General features: G+C 34.6%; 1 protein-coding gene across 2 annotated transcripts; it reads right to left on the bottom strand.

Annotated features, from left to right (window-relative positions):
• Positions 1-941: 941 nt before the first annotated feature.
• Positions 942-19,181, bottom strand: LOC18592914 (ARM repeat superfamily protein). Of its 2 annotated transcripts, none has more exons than XM_007019859.3 (14): positions 18,458-19,181; positions 11,624-11,728; positions 11,148-11,258; positions 10,286-10,468; positions 9,452-9,578; positions 8,730-8,791; positions 8,522-8,608; positions 8,037-8,123; positions 6,488-6,601; positions 4,895-5,023; positions 3,467-3,529; positions 2,734-2,895; positions 2,508-2,626; positions 942-2,315 (listed from the first exon to the last, which is right to left on the bottom strand). In XM_007019859.3, exons 1-14 carry the CDS (start codon positions 18,947-18,949, stop codon positions 1,355-1,357), a joined length of 2,802 nt encoding a protein of 933 aa, XP_007019921.3. In that variant the 5' UTR covers positions 18,950-19,181; the 3' UTR covers positions 942-1,354. The 2 variants fall into 2 exon arrangements, with proteins under 2 accessions (XP_007019921.3, XP_088665146.1); XM_088809020.1 differs by lacking the exon at positions 18,458-19,181 and adding an exon at positions 12,112-12,265.
• Between the last annotated feature and the right edge of the window lie 935 nt (positions 19,182-20,116).

Genomic DNA, 20,116 nt, shown 5'->3' with positions numbered 1-20,116 from the left:
TCTCCCGTCCAATCGAACAAACTGCCCCATCGAAATGGCTCTATTAAGCTCCTCCACTGATCAATAACGGATAAAAGCGAATTTTGTGGCTTTTCTTGTTGATTGTCTAGGGATGAAACAGTCAATGACAATCCTAAACTTATTAAAAAAGACCTTCAGTTGTTTCCATCCAATCCTGCCATTGATATTATCGACGAAGGCTGTGAAGACTCCTCTTCTCCACCGGGAGATATCAAAAGTTACGAATCTACCATCTCTTTCAACCCCATTTCTCCTAAAAACCCCATCCTTTCCTCTACTCGTCACCCTATAGGAATCCCACCTGTCGCTTGCTCTCGCTCTCTTAAAATCTAGCTCATGAGTACGCTCAAAGGGTTCTTCACAATTGCTCTCTCGATTTTGCTCAAAGTCTTGAAAGCCTTTTTCACGGATATGGGAGAAGTTCCAAGTTAGACCTCCATTTTTAATGGCTATGATTTCTTATATGCTTAAATCCACCATGAGAAAGCCTTACGTCAGAGGTTCTCATGAGCCATGACCTTGAATTCTCTTTAGTGTTTCACTAAATCCAAATTCCGTTGAAAGACTTGACTTTAGCTAACAACACTTGAATTAAATATTAAAGTAGATTATCTATATGCCTTTGACACAATTTATTAAGAATAAACTGATTAAAAGTTACTACTAGCTGTTCTCCCTATGTCTCTAGATGCGAAATTTCCTTGAAAATAAAAGATTCACCTACTCTTTAAACATCACATCAAACATTCTCTTATGTCAGCTGCTATTGCAAATACGCCTTGACCTCTGGTAATCGTATTCCTTACAATTACATTACATTGTAAGACACCGACATCTCCTTAATTCCAAAGCTGCTGCAAAAAGCGAGGGAATCATGATGCCTTAAACGCACAGTACTATTAAGCAAAGATAAAACAAAATTAAGGACTCAAAAATTTCAATTTCCTTTATTAATTAGTTCCACATCAAATCACTGACATGTTTCAAGAATTACAGTATGCAGCTGCAGATATCACAAAAATAGTCAAGAAAACAACACTACTTTAAGAGAGGTAAATACAAAATTTTAACATAAAAAATCATGTATCCTGTTGATGGATCAATTACAGTAAAGCTACAAACAAGCCCACAACAAAGCTATACTATCACAAACAAAACCATCTCCACAAGGGCCACATGACTATCATCCCAAGATGAATAAATTTACTTTCAGGCTCAACAGCTTTTAGCAGAATCTGGCAAAGCTCTATACAGCGTGGAGATGGCCGTTCTATTCAAGGCACCTTCAAGATCTCATCTTTTGCGTTGCTCTAATAAAAGCAATACTCACCTATCACAGTAAATCCAAAAGAGGTGGTTGTTCCGGTGTTGGTTTGGCATGGCTAGCCCTTGAGGTTGAACTTCCTCCCCTCCCTCGGCCTCTTCCTCTACCCACAGCAGTTGACGGGGGTGGTGCAAGTTTTGGAGCAGCCTGTTCATTCTTGCTAGAACCAAATATAGACCCAAGATCTGTTGATTTATGATTATTGTATGAAGTAGTCACTGAGGCTGAAATCCCCTGGTTCTGTTTCTTGAATCCAAGAGAGTTCTGGAGACCCCCACTGTTCAAAATACTTGTATTCAAAGTTGAACTCCCTTGATTAGGTCTTAGTGGCTCCCCAGAGTATTGGTTGCTGAAGGCCCAACTGTCGCTGTTGTCCGTTTGGTAGCTCAAGTTGTTTGGGGTACTTGTGATAGAACTGGATCCATAATTGTTCGTGGCTGGCCCCCTAGTGCCATTGTTGAAGGCCCCAGGACCACTTGAGGCGGCACTAGGCCGTGGAGGCCAGTTTGCAAAAGGATCTAATTCATCAAAATTTATAGGCGATGATATTCCAGCATTTAATTGCTTCTCACCATTGCCTGACTGTACAGGAACACCTGAAGATGCACGTGGAGGCCACTCGATGTCAACTGCAGGGCAAGAAACAGACGTTTGCTGCCTAGATACGGTAGATATCATGGAAGACTGTGATTGTCTGGGCGCTGATTGAATTGATTTATCACCCAAAACAGACTGAGTAGATAAGTTGTTGTTTGAAGGCTGGTAAGCACTGGCAGGGGCAGTGGCAGTCGCAGCTCCTCTGGTAGTAGAACCCCAGTCCTCATCCCATGCTGGGCTGCTTTTTGCTGAAGCCACAGTTCCACTTGCTTTGCTCAAGGCTTGAGACTCAAGCCCATTAGCAGTAGCAGCATGTTTTACCTCTCGGATTCCAGAATCAGTTAAAGTAACCCCCCGATTTTCTTCTATCTTTCTGAGTTAAAACAACACTAGAAATCACATCTTCAAAAAAAGTGGTAAAATAATAATAGTACTACTGACTATTATTGTTCAGTAAATGAGAGAAGAAGAAAAAACAATATTCATTTTTTGCCATGAAATCATGCAAATGTAAAGAGAAATAGTTTCTGAGGGAATTCAAGGGGCACAGCAGTAACTACTATACCTGAGAATATCCTTGACAAAGAGCATATATTTGGCAAACTGCTGAACATTCAACTGTTGGGCAGTGAGAAGAGGTGTGAGTAGAGGGAGGACATGCTCTGCAACGAATTCAACTCCATACTGAGCAAGATGAATGGGGAAGACAGATAAGAGCTGTCAGTCACCGAGAGTTCCCAACATACCAATCAAAAGCAACTTAAGCAACTAAAAGACAAGTCCATCATTACCTGCTTGAGGATTGAGTTTGAAACCCCTAGGGTACACATAAGAGTGGGAGCAGAACGATCAACAGCCGTACAACGTTGAATGGTTTGCAAGACATCCAGCACAGCATGTTTATCAAGTGTGTGAACGAATTCCCCTAAGCATAGCAAAGCACTGACTCTGACCTGCTCAAAGAAACCAACTAATAGGTTCAGAAGAAACTATGATATTTAGAGAACTATGGAAATATAAATAGAGTAGCTATGTTCTTTTAAAAGGCACTTTAAACTGCTTTAATTTTTCTTTTTCAAAAAGCCATGAATTCCACACCAACTTTGAGAAACAGATGCATCTGCTGCTTCACCCAATTCCAATGAGCATTTTGAATTATAGTAAATCACAAGAAAGAAGAAGTTAGAATTTAGATGTCTTCCTAGAAACAACAATGAAGACACATTTCACATGCTGATTCTCCCTTATACACTGAAATTTTACGAATGGCCTGAGTTCATATTCTTCTTAGAGACACAAGCGTCTTTTGAGGAACTAGCTGGGAATATACACAAGGAAACCTTAAGTTTACCTCAAGCAGCACTAACTAATGTATATGAAGCAGACTAATTTATCACAGACGGCATTTTTGTAATGGATGATATGACAAAGCAGTGTTTAGTCTTATCATTATAACTAACAAAGATGCATCATTTATGACTATATAATTCAATATCAAACTAACTAAAAATAATGCATACATACCGCAGCAACTGTTGTTTTAAGAGCTAAGCCATGAACACGAGGCAGAATGGCTTGCTTCACAAGCTGAAGAGCATAAAAAATAATTTGAGACATAAAGTTAATACCTTTAACATAAAAAATATCATCAAGAATATAATAGCGACCAAAAATAAAAAGGGAAAAGAACTCAAAACATATGGATGAAACATACAAGGTAAATGATATCGTACTGTCAAATCCATATTTCACATTATACAATTCCTATTTTAAAGCATGAAATTAAATAAATAAAAAAGCTGCAATGAACTTTGAAGAGCTTAAAGATACTCAAACAAAATCCACTATGAGGCAGAATAACTTGTTTCACAAGCTGTAACGCATAAAAGATAATTTTAAATAACCTATTTTTACTTGTTAGTACTCTTCATCATATAAAAATATCAGCAAGAATATAATAGCTAAAAGGGAGAACTCAAAACTATAAATTTAGACCATGCTTCTCTTTTCAAAGATTATTTTGAAAACAAAAAAAAAAAAAAAAAAAAAAGGAAGCTAAAGTCCACTATGAAGAAGTTCAAGGTACTGAATATAACTTATGATAGGTTAAGCATACATTATTATTCCAGTAAGACGACAAAATGGAGAAGAAACTCATGCTATGGAGTAAATTTATTTTCCCCTGAGATGAACCATCAAAAGTAAATTTATGAGTTGAAGAACAGAAGTTAAACCACTAAAATGTTCTTAGATATACTTGGAATTTTTATTACACTCTATGGGCTATGGCTTAAGAAGGATTTTGTGACACAAACCAACAATATTTACAGCATTAAGTCAGTCATGAAGATAAAGAAAACATGGAAGAATAGAAAGCTTCTAAGAAAAACACACACCCATAACAATGAGAAGAAAGAGAACAAGTTGGTCAAATGTTGAGCAATTAACAAAAACACGGGCACAATTACTCAAGAAAAATGCCAAACTCGGGTCAAAATTGTAGGTTTTGGTCTCTTGACCAATCATTCCTTAAGACAACTTCACATTTGATTCAATTCAAATCCATAGACAATGCAGCTAAAGGTGTGATTAATAATTTTATACTTTCCATCTAATGGCAGAAGAATTCACCTTATCTTCTTTTAAAAGCCAAAAAACAAAAACAAAAAGGTGAGATTAAGTGTGAGATTCATATATTCCTCTTAGTATCTACTCTAGGGATAACTTACATCATTCAACAATCAAAATGTACAAATGAATTTTTCCCCTTTTACTAATACCCAATAACCAATAATAGTCAAAAAGAATTAAGCAACATTTCTGATTCTCTTCCAACACTTACGCAGCCCATTTATGATAAGTGTTATTGCATGCAACAAAATATAGAGAAGGTAAATTCTGAAAATGACAACCCATTTAAATGAAAAAATAATAGTAATGCATGGCAATCACCTGCGCATCAAGTTGCTTGGCAAGGAATACAGATTTTTTCAAAACTTCCTCTTGTATACGAGGATCATTGTCATCATAAGCTCGAACAAGCATGGGCAAGACATGGGATACTAGGTGCTCCGGACTTGTCTACAATAAAAATGGAATAACTATAATTAAATAATGGAGCATGATTCATAATGAAAACCAGTCACTGAAGAAAATGGGAGACACAACATTGCCATTTCATACTATGTAAAGGAGCCTCTTCAGCAATTACTACATAGTGGAAGTGTAATGCATGAGCCCAATAAAATTGGATGGCATGTCTGAAAGCAATTATAATATCAAGCTTCTTCATTTACGTGAATTTCTCTATGTTTCCTGAGATTTTAATGACCAGCCAGTTGGTAGCGGTAAAAAGATGACTACCCACAGAAATCTAAGTACACATATTACGCACCAATAGGTCCTTTTATCTGAAGAACATAGATAGGACAGATATGGAATCATATTATTCTATAGAGTACCAGAAGATTTTAAACAATGATATTATTAAGGAAGAATGCCTCATGATGATATCAAATATTTATTAGTACTTGAAACATTAGTGACAACAAGAACTTGTAACCTAAATAAAGCTCAAACAAACAGCCAATAAAATAAAAGAGGATGGGGGCAATGAGCTGAATGCAAAGATAATTTACTTATTAAACTGCTTAAGATTTTATTTTGTTACTTACTAGTTCTATGTTATAATTTTGAAGTATTAGGGCTTTGGGCTTATATTTGGTATTTTGCATTTATATTAGGGCATAGGATCTTAGTTTGGGTTTTTTCTTATCCTATTAGTTTCCGTTTTAAGTTAAGTTTGTTAGTTTTCTATTTGGAGTATAGTTAAGTCCTAGTTTTCTATTTGGAGTATAGTTGAAGTCCTAATTGGAAGAGAAGTTCTATCTATTTTAGGATTAAGGGTGCTAGGAATCTATATAAATCAATGTATTCTTTCAATTGAGATATAAAATTATTATAAGAGAATTTCCAGAATTATTGCTATCATGATTTGTGAGGCAATCAACCATAGGTGTGACTCCTAAGGAACACTTTGTTGAAGCTTATGATCTTTTCTTTCTTCTGTATTTTCTTCTGCAGTCAACCTTCCATTTGACTCCTAAACCCTAGATGTGATGCTTAGCAATCTTTTCTCTTTTCTTTATTCAATTTTCTATCTTTTCTTAACAATTTCATATCAGAAAATAAACCCTAACCACCATGCTCTGCTAGATCACTGAGTTTGAGGGGATGGGGAGCAGGGGATATCCAAGAAAAAACAAGTGGAGAAAACTAAAGTCAGCAACCCATATCTTTGTAATGGCTTTCATGAAATTCAAAAAGAATGGCATACCCAAAATAGTCATTAAAGTACAATATGAATACTGTCCCAAACCAGATAAAGCTACTTCCTCATCACTTGCATCCATATCATATAAATTGCAACTTGTCCATATTCACAAACAAAATTAGACCACTCCATCCTCTAATTATGTTAAAAGAAAAAAAAGGAAATTTTGACCATTTAGAGCATTCTTTCATTGAGCATAGTACTTTAGTCACCTTGTTGATAATAAGTTCTGCATGCTTGACCAGCAACAGCAAGGTCTCTCCTGCAGCAGTGCTCAGGACAGGCACAAGAGCTGGCAATGTAACTAACTCAAAATCAGTTTTATCCTACAATACATTTCAAGCAGTCAGTTCATTGCTCGAACAAGATAGAAAAGTATGATTTTACTAGCTAGAACCATAAAAGATAATCGATATTACATGTGGACTTACCACTTTATTCACATTTTGTTAACAGAGAACAAAAAATAATTAAGAGAATAACTTCCACCACATTACCCAATGATAAAGCTCAAAGAAAGTTCAAATAGGTGAAGGACAGGTGCATGACAGCAAGTCAACAAAATGTAGAACAAATTTTGGGGAGAAAATTTAAACATGGTTTAACATTACGGTTGAATTATATTTGGCATTCGATATATAAATGTTAAATTCATTGAAATTACAAGCAGCACAATAGATCATCCAAATGGCTCTAGCTGTCATAGTATGATGATTTTTGGCAACATTGAAAGAAATTACCATTATCTCATCTCATTTAAAATATAGTTAAAGAACTTAGCAAGTCCTAGCCATTTTATTAAATGGAATTCTGTGTGTCTGCATAAGTTGGTCTGTAAAAGAGAGAGATGTGGGGTCCACAGAGCACTTGTTAAATCTTTGCTATATGTTAATTTTAAAATCACACACAGAAACACTATTAAAAGAGACCTTGCTTTTACTCAGAACCAGGGACATGGACCTAAATAGAGCACAAAGGAGCTTTTTCGTATTCCTCTATAGCTCAAGCTTCAAACCTTAATAAACCTTATTCAAATGTAAACTACAACACTTATTATATATACTACTCCCTCATTCCAAATCGAGTGTCCACTTTTCAACTATTAACCTTAAAAGTTGTAAAAGTTAGAGGGGTCCATCTAAAGTTAGTATTTCAGTGAAGGGTAATATTGTAAAAGTGTTTTCCATTTTGGGAAAGTAGACATTATTTTGAAACATCCTAAAATAGTAAAGTAGACATTCAATTTGAATTAGAGAAAGTAAAACTTTACACCGATAACATATATTTAAGCATTTATACATTTACATCATACATGTCATATTTCATAGTTTTAATTCATTGTTAGTTGATTAGACAATTTAAAAATACCTTATTTAGTAATGAATTTTGTTCTGTATGAAAGTATTCAGTAGGTAGCACAACCAATTAAAGGAAAATAAAAAGTTGTTGACCAAGGAACAGCAGCAAAGATAAAAACTAAGACTACACATTATATCTCATTAAAATAATTGTGGTCAGTCGCAGAAATAGAGCTTTGATTAAAAAGGAAATGGTTAATCACTATTTAGAGTGAAAATATCTAGCATGTTGAAAGTACCAAAAGACATTCCTTGATTAACAACTAATCTAGAAAGGTTAGCATGAAGACACTTTTCAAAGGCCAACACCATTTCCAAACAAATATTTTGGAATTTCAATTGCAAATAATGAAAGAGGCACTGTGTTGATACTCCAAAACCTGATTAAGAGAGAAACAACCACCTGTGACTCTGCAATTGTGAGAACCATAGGCAGAATCATTGGCTGCATTACCAAATTCCTTAGCTCTGCACAAAGTGGCGGAAGTACCTGCATGTATAAGATCTTATTCACTTGTTTTGTCTGCCAAAAGCAATTGATAATATAACTGAACCACTAAGATCTCCTCATTGAGCTCGATATACCAGAAATAGCAACAAAAAAAGAATGGGATAGAGACGATACTTCATGATCTAGAAGAATATCAACTACATCATTCCATGAAAGAGAAAGAAACTGGGAAGAGGAAAGGAGAATACACATATGAAAAAACACTTTTAAAATCAAGAAAAAGTACGTTTTCCAATATTTCTTCAATAAGTATCTCAAAATCCTTAAAGACATACCTGTGTTTAGTAACTATAATGGTACTTCCAAATTAAATTTCTATTACACACTAAGCAAAATTTAGGAACACAGCAAGTAGATAGGCAAGTAAAAGCTCAAACCTTATACCGCAACACACGGGAGTCAAAATCTTTCCACATATCAGATAAAGCTTTTAAAAACTCAGACTTCTGCATGTTATCTCTTTCCTGCAAGGAAACAAAATTGTCACCCAAAATTTAGCATTTTCACAGAACTTATTTCAAGCACATTACGAATAGATGACTGCATTTAGTGACATGCTAAACAGGCAAAAATTGAAATGCATACAAGCATGTGGTCGAGGAAGCGAAGAGCACGCAACCTAGTATCATCCCGGAAAAATGGAGAACCTGCAAATACAATACGTAAAATTCAAAATCAATAAAATAATTTGAAAAGTAGAATTTAAATGCCAGTTCAGTAATAAATGTGAACTGACAGGGTTTTCATGCCATTTGGTCTGATTTAGCCACACACAATCCAAGTTAATCATCTCTGCTATTAGTGTCAAAAATAGATACCAGCGAGAGAAAGAGAGAGAGAGAGAGAGAGAGAGAGAGAGAGCATAAGACCATCTAAGACAAGAAGAGCTCATAAATCACGAAGCAATTGAATATTTGATAATAATGGACCAAGCCTTTCATTAACAGCAAAAACATCACAAATCCAACCGAAAATTATGTTGTAACATCTAAAATGCCCCACAACTTAAATAGGATAGCAAAAACAGAGCCACTGCCTTTTGAGAGGCAGTTCATATTTTAAAATAAACTGCAATTTAAATGCATGTTTAATTGCTCCTCACAACAACTCCATGTTCACTCAACATGCAGTACAACTTTAGTAGAGGGGTGATTGCACCCACAACATCTTTTTAAAATTTTTTAATGCTAAATAAACTCGCATACAGGAAACAAACTCCGTTATTGGAAAATCTTCTCCTTTTTTCCTTATTTTTTTCTGAGGACATACCAAAAAAATGACAAGGTCTACAAGGTTCCCGTTTTTACCAGTAAAATCCAGTGCTGATGGCCTGAAAGATTCATTTGCAGAGAGCATCCTCTGTAACTCATGGACTAATTCTGGTGGGATGGAGGAGAAGGCTTCATTGGATAAGTACGTCAATGTATTCATATACTGCAGGAAACAACCAAAAGAATCAACCACCAGTACTTTAAAACAGAATTAAAAAGAGTATAAAGCAGCGAAGCTCAGATATGTTGATACACTAACTCTTATTTATTTTACACCCAAAACAAAAAAAACAACATATTATGACATACAGTAGGTAAGTCTAGTATGCTGCAAAGGGACATAACTACAGCATGTTTATTTGACCTTGTTCAGTTTCTAACAATCTTTGACACACACCTGACTAATATGCATGAGGGGACAATGGACAGCATGTTTATTTGACCTTGTTCAGTTCCTAAGTCCCTAAAACAATCTTTGACACACACTTGACTAAATTGCATGCGGGGACAATGGACTGCAGCAGAACATTCTCAGTGGAAAAAGCTTTTACATTTTGACACATGCCTGTTTGAAACATTGCCAACATCACCGCAAAGCAATACCTGTGGCCAAGTGTCCTGGTATAGGAACTGAAACAATAAGCTGGGTAATGACAGGACACTTATGTCAATGCTCTTAATTCCCAAAATTCAACAGCAATAACAATATTTGAGGCATCACCAATACTATCTCAGACAGAATTTTGCTAGAGACAAAGCATCACTACAACAGACTATAAAAGGAAAGCATTTTTTCATGTTTAAAGATAAGAAAAACTGGATCAATTTATGAGCAATGGTAAAAGGATAAAATTTTAAATTAGTAAGTACCATCTTGACATTGTTGTGGCAGTCGAACAAAGGCTTTCGAGCAATTAAATGGTAGGCAAGGCAACCAAAACTGAAAATATCAGAAGAACATCCAGTTGAAGATGCTTTACTACGAACCAATTCAGGTGCAGTGTAATTCAGTGAGGGCTGAAGGGGCATGACAGAATCTTCAATATCATATTCCTGCACAGACCATTCCAAACCAGAATATATAGCTAAATATTGATCATCCATACCGAACGCTTGATAAAACATCATAAGTAGCATACTCATATTCGAAGAGAAATCACCATATAGCAAACAACTCAAAAACAAATAAAACACAGAAGAAAGCAAAAAGCCTGGAGACGTGAAAGAATATTACTTAAAATGTACAGAAGAAGCATTGATGCCGAGGCTAATAAAATGGTTAAAGAATAGAGTTAAAATGCCATTCCAAAATGCACAAACAACAAGATATAAGTAAGATAATCGTGTACAACCATATACTGCATCTATAGCAAATCACATTAGAACATAAAAATACACATAACATGCATATCCATATTACGAAGGCTAACTAATCAAAGACAGCATAACAGTACGCAAATTATCATATAGTGAACTAGTAGAGGAAATGGATTTTTCTTTGTTTTTATTTCACTTGTTTTATATTTCCATTTCAGTCATTATCGCTTTCTTTTTCTTTTTTTTCTTTTTTTTTGGGGGGGGGGGGGGGGGGGGGGGGGGGGGGGGGGGGCGAGAGGGGGGGTGGTGGTGGGGTTTACAAGGAGTATTGTAGCTTGAACCTAGGATATTCAGAGACTCCATCCAGGCTTACCACTTGCTGCTAAGCCCTTAAAATTTCAAAAGTTTAACTTACAGCATAGTGAAAGGCCTGCACATTAGCTAAATCATTAGAGGCCTGATCTGTTGAGATTGCAAAACCAAATCCACCGAGCTTCCAAGCTCCACTTGAAGTAATCAAAATATTCTGCAAGGTACAACTCAGTCGTTAGACACACATATATGGCAGTTCCCTACCCACAACGTTCTATCCTGTAGTCTTAAAAGGCACATCATAATCTCTTTTCAACAATCGAGTAAAATGAAAAAAGGTAAACAACAAAGCCAGGCCTAAAACCTACAAAGAATCAAAAGGGAAAAAATTTTGAAAAATCATAAGGAAGAAGAGGATAAAACACTACAAAGGACAGCCACTAAACTGTCACTAGTTCTTTATAACAGCACATCAAAATAATTATGCAGAAAAGGGAAACAAAGATTTCAAAGCATTATCAGTGGTCCTGTTAGTAGAAATCAGGAAAAAAATTAAACAGAAAAAGGTAAAGAAGTAACCTCAGGTGATATAGCCCGATGAATAAGACGTGCATTGTTATGAAGAAAATCCAAGGATTCTGCAATCTGAAGTAAACCATGCTTCACCTCCAACAAACCCATTTCCTGCAAAGCAAAAAAGCATTAAGTTTGCTATAATTATAAAGGGTATGATAATGAGGACATAACATGGTGGCATATAATAAAAGCAGTCATCATACGCTATGAAATCTTCAAGAACAGCTTTTTCATCTTATATAAAGACATGTCAAATATAAGACACATGCATATCTAATGTTGAAAAGAAAAAAAAATGGGTCAATTTTCCAACCTGGCAATAACGCAATGTGTATGAGGGCATGTTCAAATTATAATGAAAGTATATCTAAAATCTAATGCAGGAATACAATTAAAAAGAGTTTGCAAGTGAATATCTAAACTCTAATACAGGGAAATTAAGAAAAACTAAAAGCAAACATGCCTTCATACATATACTCTCATGTCCTCACCAAGGAAAAGAGTGGCTCGAATGGGGACAGAGGCTAGACAGAAAGCTCTGGCCAAGGAATGCAGTGAGCTTAGGTTAGGCTTTTCCTTGGAGATCTGGCTGGCTCGTCTGAGAATTTGCATCACGATTGATTGCGCTAGGTTGCTGGCTTCCAGATTGTGTTAAATAAAAAGTAAATTTAAATTTATTTTAAAGCTGTTATTCCAAAATATGGCCAATCAAGATAGATTCTTTTACATTAGTTTATTTTATATTTGCCGAATGAAATAGTGGCACATGTAATTCCACCATGGGATTTTCCATTAATGTTATATTTGACCAATGAAACAAAAGTTTCCAACCTAGCATTAACTCAATGTTATTGCAATGTTTTCATATATAGGCAAAATAAAGGATAAAAGTGAAAGGGAGTAAAATTTAAACCCTTATCCTATTTGGAAATTTTCCTTAAAAGGGAGGGAATATGGTTTGACAGTAAAATTAAACCCCTCAAAATGTCACTTTTTAGAGTCCCCCAAAATCAAAAGGATTTGAAAGTATTCCACTTTAATATTTTCTTCTTGTCATTCCCTTTAAATCATTAAACTGTATTTTAATAATAATGTCAAGATGGATTATAGTAGTTGTAGCCCATAAACTTACAACTTACCCTTCTATTCTCTCCACTTTGAGAAAAAGGTGAACTAATATTTTTTTACTGCTCAACCTCACTCTAGTCATCTTTCCACCCATTCACGCTAATTTCTTCACCCCCAAACTTTCCAACACGTGGATTAAGGTAGAGACCAAATGGAAGTCAAATTTTTGGACATATAAAATACATCCCAAACTCCATTTTTTTTTAGGATGGTGAAAACCCAAGCTGAACTTCAAAGTAATGGCTCTGTTTGTTTCACTGGAAGTTGACTTTCAGAAGTTCGTTTCTGCATTTTCTGACGTTCAGGAATCAGAAAATAAGTTGGTGAACAGAAATGGACTTCAAGTCAGTAGAAAAAACCCTCAAAAAGAAAAAGGAAATTTTCTTCCTTCTCTAAAAGCAAAAGACAAGCTTTGTGTATGGGCTGTATTGATGCAGGCGCATCAAGAATTTTATTTTATTTAGTATTTTCGTTAGCTTAGGATTTTATTTTTTTTATTTTGTTTAGTTTGAGATTCTTTTTCCTATCTTTATTAGAATTTTAGTACTTTAAGTCTTTATTTAGGATTAAAATTACTATTTGATTAGGATTTATCTTAACTATTATAAATAAGTATCTTACGTAAAAAATTATTATCTTTTATTATTTTGAATATTTATTTAAGAGGTTTCTTTGAAAACCCAATTATCTTTCTATTATTCCAACACAATCAGTCCTATTCTAGCCTTAATTGTTGAGTTCTAATCGCCCTAAACCTTTTCCGGCTACATCAAGTGGTATCAAAGCAAACGATCTTACTATCCTGTTAGGATTTGCGCTAGGAGACTATGGTTGGTCGAGGCAGAGGTCGAGAGAGAGGCAATCAGCCCCAACAAGCTGAGTTGGCAGAGATGCGGAGAATGATTGATGACTTGACCCGGGCTGTGCAAGCCTTGCAGCGTTAGGAACCAGTGGAAGCCCGAATGGAGAATCCGGAAGGTGACCACAACCCCCTTGAGATTCACAATCTCGAGGATGATGATGAATTTGAGAACCAGAACCCCTTCCATGAAGATGGACCCGCAAATCAAGCGGCAAGAGTTGGATTGGAGGGCCAGTTATTACATGCTCTTGATTTAAACGGTGGAGGAATCAGGATTGACGTAATTGATTTTCATGAAAAATTTCATGCGGAGGAATATTTGAATTGGGAAGCTAGTTTGGAAAATTACTTTGAATGGAAACCTATGGCAAAAAATCGAAAAGTATTATTTGTGAAGTTGAAATTGAAGGGTACTGCACTTCAATGGTGGAAGAGAGTTGAAGAGCAACGTGCACGACAAGGTAAGCTTAAAATCAACACTTGGGAGCACATGAAAAGCAAATTACGAAAGCAATTTTTACCTGCTAATTATACTATGGAATTATATTAAAAGTTTCATTGTTAGAGGCAAAATAACATGACCGTTGAGGAGTATACATCGGAGTTCAATAACCTATCAATTCGGGTTGGGTTAGCTGAGAGTAACGAACAAATTACTTCTCTTTATCTTGCTGGTTTAAATCATTCTATTAGAAACGAGATGGGAGTAGTTCGTTTGTACAACATTGAAGATGCTCGTCAATATGCTTTATCAGCAGAAAGAAAGGTTTCACGCTACAGTGCTAGAAAGGCTTTATATGGCACCGATTGGCAAAACGATTTTGAAGCAAGACAAGGTTACCAAACATCCCAACAAAATTATCAAGGGGCTACCACAACCAATAAAACTAATGGGGGTGCAACCAATGTTGAAAAGAACGATAAAGGCAAGAGTATAATGCCTTATGGTAGACAAAACAGTTCTAGTTCTTCTACAAATAAAGGAGGCAGTAATTCTCATATTCGATGTTTTACTTGTGGGGAGAAAGAACACATTTCTTTTGCTTGCCCACAAAGAAGGGTAAACTTAGTAAAATTTAAGGAGAAATTAGAACCCATTTATGATAAATATGATGAGAAAATAAAGGAAATTGATGTGTACCCTGTACAAGGTGAGTCCTTGGTGGTACAAAGAGTGATGACTACAACAATCAATGAGGAAGAAGAAGATTGGAGGAGGCGAAATATTTTTCGCACACATGTTTGTGAAGGTAAAGTGTGTGATCTCGTTATTGATGGAGGAAGCGTGCAAAATACTATTTCAAAAGAAGCAATAGCAAATTGAAGCTTCCTACAAGCAAACATCCTCATCCTTACAAGATTAGATGGATAAAAAAGGGACACAAAGTACCGGTAAATACTCAATGTTTGGTGAAATTCACTATGGGAGACAACTTGGATGATGAGGCCCTATGTGATGTTGTGCCAATGGATGTTGGTCATATTCTTGTTGGTAGACTGTGGTTGTATGATCACGATATGGACCACAAGACGAAGCCAAATACCTATTCCTTCTACAAGGATAACAAGTGGTATACTTTATATCCACTTAAAGAAGAGATTAAGAAATCTGCAACTTCAAGCCCTACAAACAGCAAGATCAGCAAAATCACTGGGTATTTATCTGTTGAAAATTTTGGAGCTGAAGGTGGTAATGAAAAGGAATAGAAACAAGTAAATCCCGCCACCTATGAGGAGTGTATTAAGGCCAACTCGTCGGAGCCGAGTTTTTCTAACCCGAGGGGACTGATGCAGGCGCATCAAGAATTTTATTTTATTTAGTATTTTCGTTAGCTTATGATTTTATTTTCTTTATTTTGTTTAGTTTGAGATTCTTTTTCCTATCTTTATTAGAATTTTAATACTTTAAGTCTTTATTTAGGATTAGAATTACTATTTGATTAGGATTTATCTTAACTATTATAAATAGGTATCTTAAGTAAAAGATTATTATCATCTTTTGTTATTTTGAATATTTATTCAAAAGGTTTTTTTGAAAACCCAATTATCTTTTTATTGTTCCAACACAATCAACCATATTCTAGCCCTAATTGTTAAGTTCTAATTGCCCTAAACCTTTCGGCTATATCATGTATCCTTGGTAAGGAGCTTTATTTTTTGGGTAAAATATTTTGATCTTTGAAAGTTTTGATCGAAATGATATAGAGATTCATTAGTTTTTGAAATGAACATTTTTCCTAAAAAAAATATTTTTTAGCAATTTCCTCAAAGCCCCCAACCCATCAACACCTACCCAAACCCTTCCTCTTTGCAGCCCAACAGCCAAACCATCCAAATGTAGCAACCAATCAACGGTGACCACCAGCAAAACCTCTGGTAATCCCCACAGGCCACAATTCCAACTAAACCTCCACAATCTCCTTCTCTCCTTCATGGTGTCCCTTTCCATCTTTAAACCTCCTCTACCAGCAAATCTCCGTCTTCCCATTCCATCACCAACAATAGCCTTCCATCAAAGACCAACAAGTTGCAGCAGTTGAAGCTCTGCTGTCGATAGACCTATCGGTGGAGACCCATCGACCCAAAAGATAAACAAGGAATGAACAATAGGCAAAAACCATTTACCACAGCACTTGATGAACTAATGATAAAAATTTTGAAGTAAATCTTACCTATGCAACTTTGCTCATTATTTTCAGACAATGATTAAGAAATAATCCTACTCAAGGCACACATCATTTTTGGCTTATATAGTTTCAGATTGTTTTGTGTTTATTTATTTATTAATCTTTTCTTCATTCTAATTTTATGCGGCCATCAAAAGAATAAAGAAACAACCTCTATTCACATTCATTATTTCATTTCCAACTTCCCTATATTCAAGTTGATTGATATTGTTTGTATTTCATAATATTGGAGATGTGAAGAATAAAGCTTGAAGTTGGGATAAAGACAAGTCCACTAGCTTTTTTTTTTCGTTTTCTTTTATGGGTTTTGAGTTGTGGCTAGTTTTCAGATTTTGGATGGGTTTTTTCAAATACTATATTAACTTGTACATGATTTTGGAATTATTATTGTCAAAAAAATCACTAAAATAATACTAATTTCTAAATCAGAAAATATTTTCAATAATGTCATCCAAACAACAAAAAATATGTTCTACAATGTTATCCAAACAATAGAAAAAAATAATTTTTCAAGAATAACTTGGCATTTAAAGGCTAAGAGTAAGACTAAGTTTTAAACCAATCTACACCTTTACTCAAGATTAAAATCATCAAAAACTCAAATAATTTCACAAGTAAACATTTCCATCTTAATTACAAAAGGCATTGTCCCTCTAGATATATCTGTGAACAAAATCACTAAAGTTAATTTTTCCATAAATTCTATCAAGAAGCAAGCATTAATGCAGGTAGCTTGAGGAAACGAGCTTTATCTAAATTATTACAACTGCTAATAACTTTCGCTTGAGCTTTTTGTTCTTGATTTCCACAAAAGTACATTTCAGTTTTTTGAGTTTTTCCTATAACAAATTGATTATTCATTTTCTTTCCTTTCGCTTTCATAAAAAATTCTTTTTAATATTCCTCTTTGAAAGCCAAGGGCTACAATTAGGTTTTTTTTTTTTTCTTGAATGATCGTGGGGCAACAATTATGGGTCTGCAACAAAGAAGTCATGGTCCACAGACAAAATCTTATTAATAGTTTTTTAGATCATTGATTCAATTCTTCACCAGTTTAACCAGTTTATAGCAGCTATAAGTATTGGTGAATTTCTGTTTTGCTGAACAGACACTCATTATATCCCAATCCAATGATTTAACCTTTTCCCTAAAGTTAGGTTATGATTGCTAAAACTTAAAGATTTTATCCCCTAATTCAATCTATAATTAGTAAGCCTTCCCTATCTCTATCTTGTAATTGCAGATTTAATAGAGTTCTATGATGACATAAATTATTGATATGTTTTTGACGAACTTAAATACATATTTTTGGATATTTCCTCTTAGTAAGGACTATAAACACATCTCTCAGTGTATTTTCTTCTTCTCTTCTGAAATTCTATCGAATCTACTTTTCTTATCCCCTTAAGACCCTCTAAACATTGCACATATTTTCTAATTGATTCCCCCCTGAGAACTCCCAAATTTTCAATTAAACCCTACTATTCTACAAACAGGCAGGGAATTTTTCAGCAGCCTGTTTCGTCACTACCAGACACATTTTGCTTCTAAATACAGTAATAAACTCAAATTGGACCGTGTTTGACCACCAACCACAACCCACTTCAAAACTTGCAACTGAAGATATTCACTCCTAGTCCAAACTGAAAATTCTTCCATTTTAGCAATTGTGCTTCTTAAAACTCAGATACTTCCAAAACTCTGTTGATATAAAACAAAAGAAATCATACATTCCAAATTCTTTTTTGCTAAGCAAAACACCCAACATTGCTAAATTATCTATGTACCCAAATTTGTATTCAGCATATCGACCACTTCCAAATATATATGTAGTAAATTATGTAGAAATCACCATTCACCACTTAAAGTAAATCTACTGAATTGGATAAAGCCACTCTAATTCCACCATCATGTACCAAACTGATCCTAAAGAACTACATCACTGAAATAACCATTCACAGTATTACCTAGTAGTACACAAATTGGTTTGCATATATAGATTCACACATTTGGATCACCTAGAAGCATTTAAGGTTCAATCATTGATACCAAGCATTGGCGTAATTCAAAAGCAAATTCACTAAAAAAATTACCAAAAAAAAAACCATGGAAACTGAAGCAATTCAAATTCCATCAAGAAAAAGATAGTGGAGCACGTACCATCCCTTTGAGGTCCTTAGGGACATTGGCAACATTCTCGACATTCCCAAGCGCATTAGCCACCGACGCAAACAACGGCTCGGTAACCATCGCCATCGCATTCTTATTCTCATCCAAAGCCTGGACCACGTGAACCACTCCCGGATGCCTCAGCCTAACCAGCCTCCCTGCATCCGCCCGTATCAAATCAAAGAACGAATCTTCTGCCACCTTGGAGAGCCCCGCACGCGCGCGTGCCTCGGACAGCACCTTCTTGTCCAGCACCCACACGCACACCGTGGGATACTGTTGGGGACGCGTTCCGTCACGCGCCTTGGCCGAGTACAACTTCCAGGCAAGGCCTGGCCCGGCTGAGCCGATCTGATCAAGGAGCTCGTAGTCCTGGAGAGCTTTGGGTCCGGTAACCTCCTGCACGGTTGTTTGTACGGTTTTCTCGATGACCGCTGCGGTTTTGGCCAAGGCTTGGGTTAGGGTTTTCATGTTGATCGACATTTTTGGTATCTGCTTGCGATATGCAGAAAGAAGGAACAAAACGAATGAAAATATTTAATATAAAATTGGTCAATGAATAGAAGAAAGAATTGAAATTAGGGAGAAGGAGGAGGGGAGGTGGAAGAATTGGACTCTTTCTTCCGTGGGATCACAACCTATTCCTCGCTTTCCACCTCTCTCTCTCTCTCAATTTTCATTGATTTTTGTGTTCATTTAATTCGCCCTTTCTCGTTGGTTAGTTTTTTTTTTTTTTTTTTAATTTTGTAGATGTTTTGATTTGATATAATATAAAAAAACTTTTAAATTATTTAAAAATTTTAAATAAATTTTTATATTTTTAATATATTCAATCAAATATTTATACTTTTATTTTGAATTAAGTAATTTTTTATATTTTTTTATTTTAAATCAAATAAATTTTTATTTTTTATGATTAACTTAGTCAAATATTATTTATTACTTTATACCACATGACGTTAATGTGATATATTAAAATAATATAATTGATTATAATATGACATACTAATATATTATAATTAATAATAATATAATCATGTGATATTTTTTACCTTTCACATCAATGTCATTTGAATATAAAATGATAACTGATATTGTTATTAATAACAATTAGTCAATTATTAATAATAAGAGTTTATTTGATTCAAAATAAAAATATTAAGCTTAATTGAATATAATAAAAAATAATAATTTATTTAAATATTTTTAAATAGTTTAGAGACTTATTAAAGCATTATGCTATATAAATTTTATATAATTAATTTATATTAACATAGAATCAATCATAATAGTAATTTAGAGTGTAAAAGTACATTACTTTATTATTAATATATGATCAAAATAAAAACAAAAACAAAACTATATTAATTGTTCATATTTAATGTGTTAAAATATTTTTCCTTAGGTGAGATCTTAATGTTGTTTGATACACCAGAGAGGGATATAATATTGTAGTCTAACTCATCTATTAATCAAGATTAAATTCACTTAGATTGATTTTGATAAAATGCAAAAATAAATAACATAAGTCCACACTTTAATTTTGTAAGAAAATCTAATAATCTCTCATTTGGACTACATTATTTAAAAATAAATAAAATAAATAATTTTTTTGAATAATTTTTTTTAGACAATTGACCTTGAACTATT

The sequence above is a fragment of the Theobroma cacao genome, chromosome 8, assembly GCF_053813885.1.
Source record: "Theobroma cacao isolate CCN51 chromosome 8, ASM5381388v1, whole genome shotgun sequence".
NCBI classification, from domain to species: Eukaryota; Viridiplantae; Streptophyta; class Magnoliopsida; order Malvales; family Malvaceae; genus Theobroma; species Theobroma cacao.
Note: the sequence above shows the minus strand (reverse complement) of the source record. Positions and strands in the feature narration are given on the sequence as shown.

What these genes read in the sequence shown, in the direction of transcription:
- LOC18592914 (XM_007019859.3), bottom strand. Translation starts at nt 18,949, where the DNA reads ATGTCGATCAACATGAAAACCCTAACCCAAGCCTTGGCCAAAACCGCA. An exon ending in CCCGTGTGTTGCGGTATAAG is followed by an intron (nt 8,124 to 8,521) that starts GTTTGAGCTTTT and finishes TTATACATGCAG; the next exon opens with GTACTTCCGCCACTTTGTGC. An exon ending in CAAACTCAATCCTCAAGCAG is followed by an intron (nt 2,627 to 2,733) that starts GTAATGATGGAC and finishes CATCTTGCTCAG; the next exon opens with TATGGAGTTGAATTCGTTGC.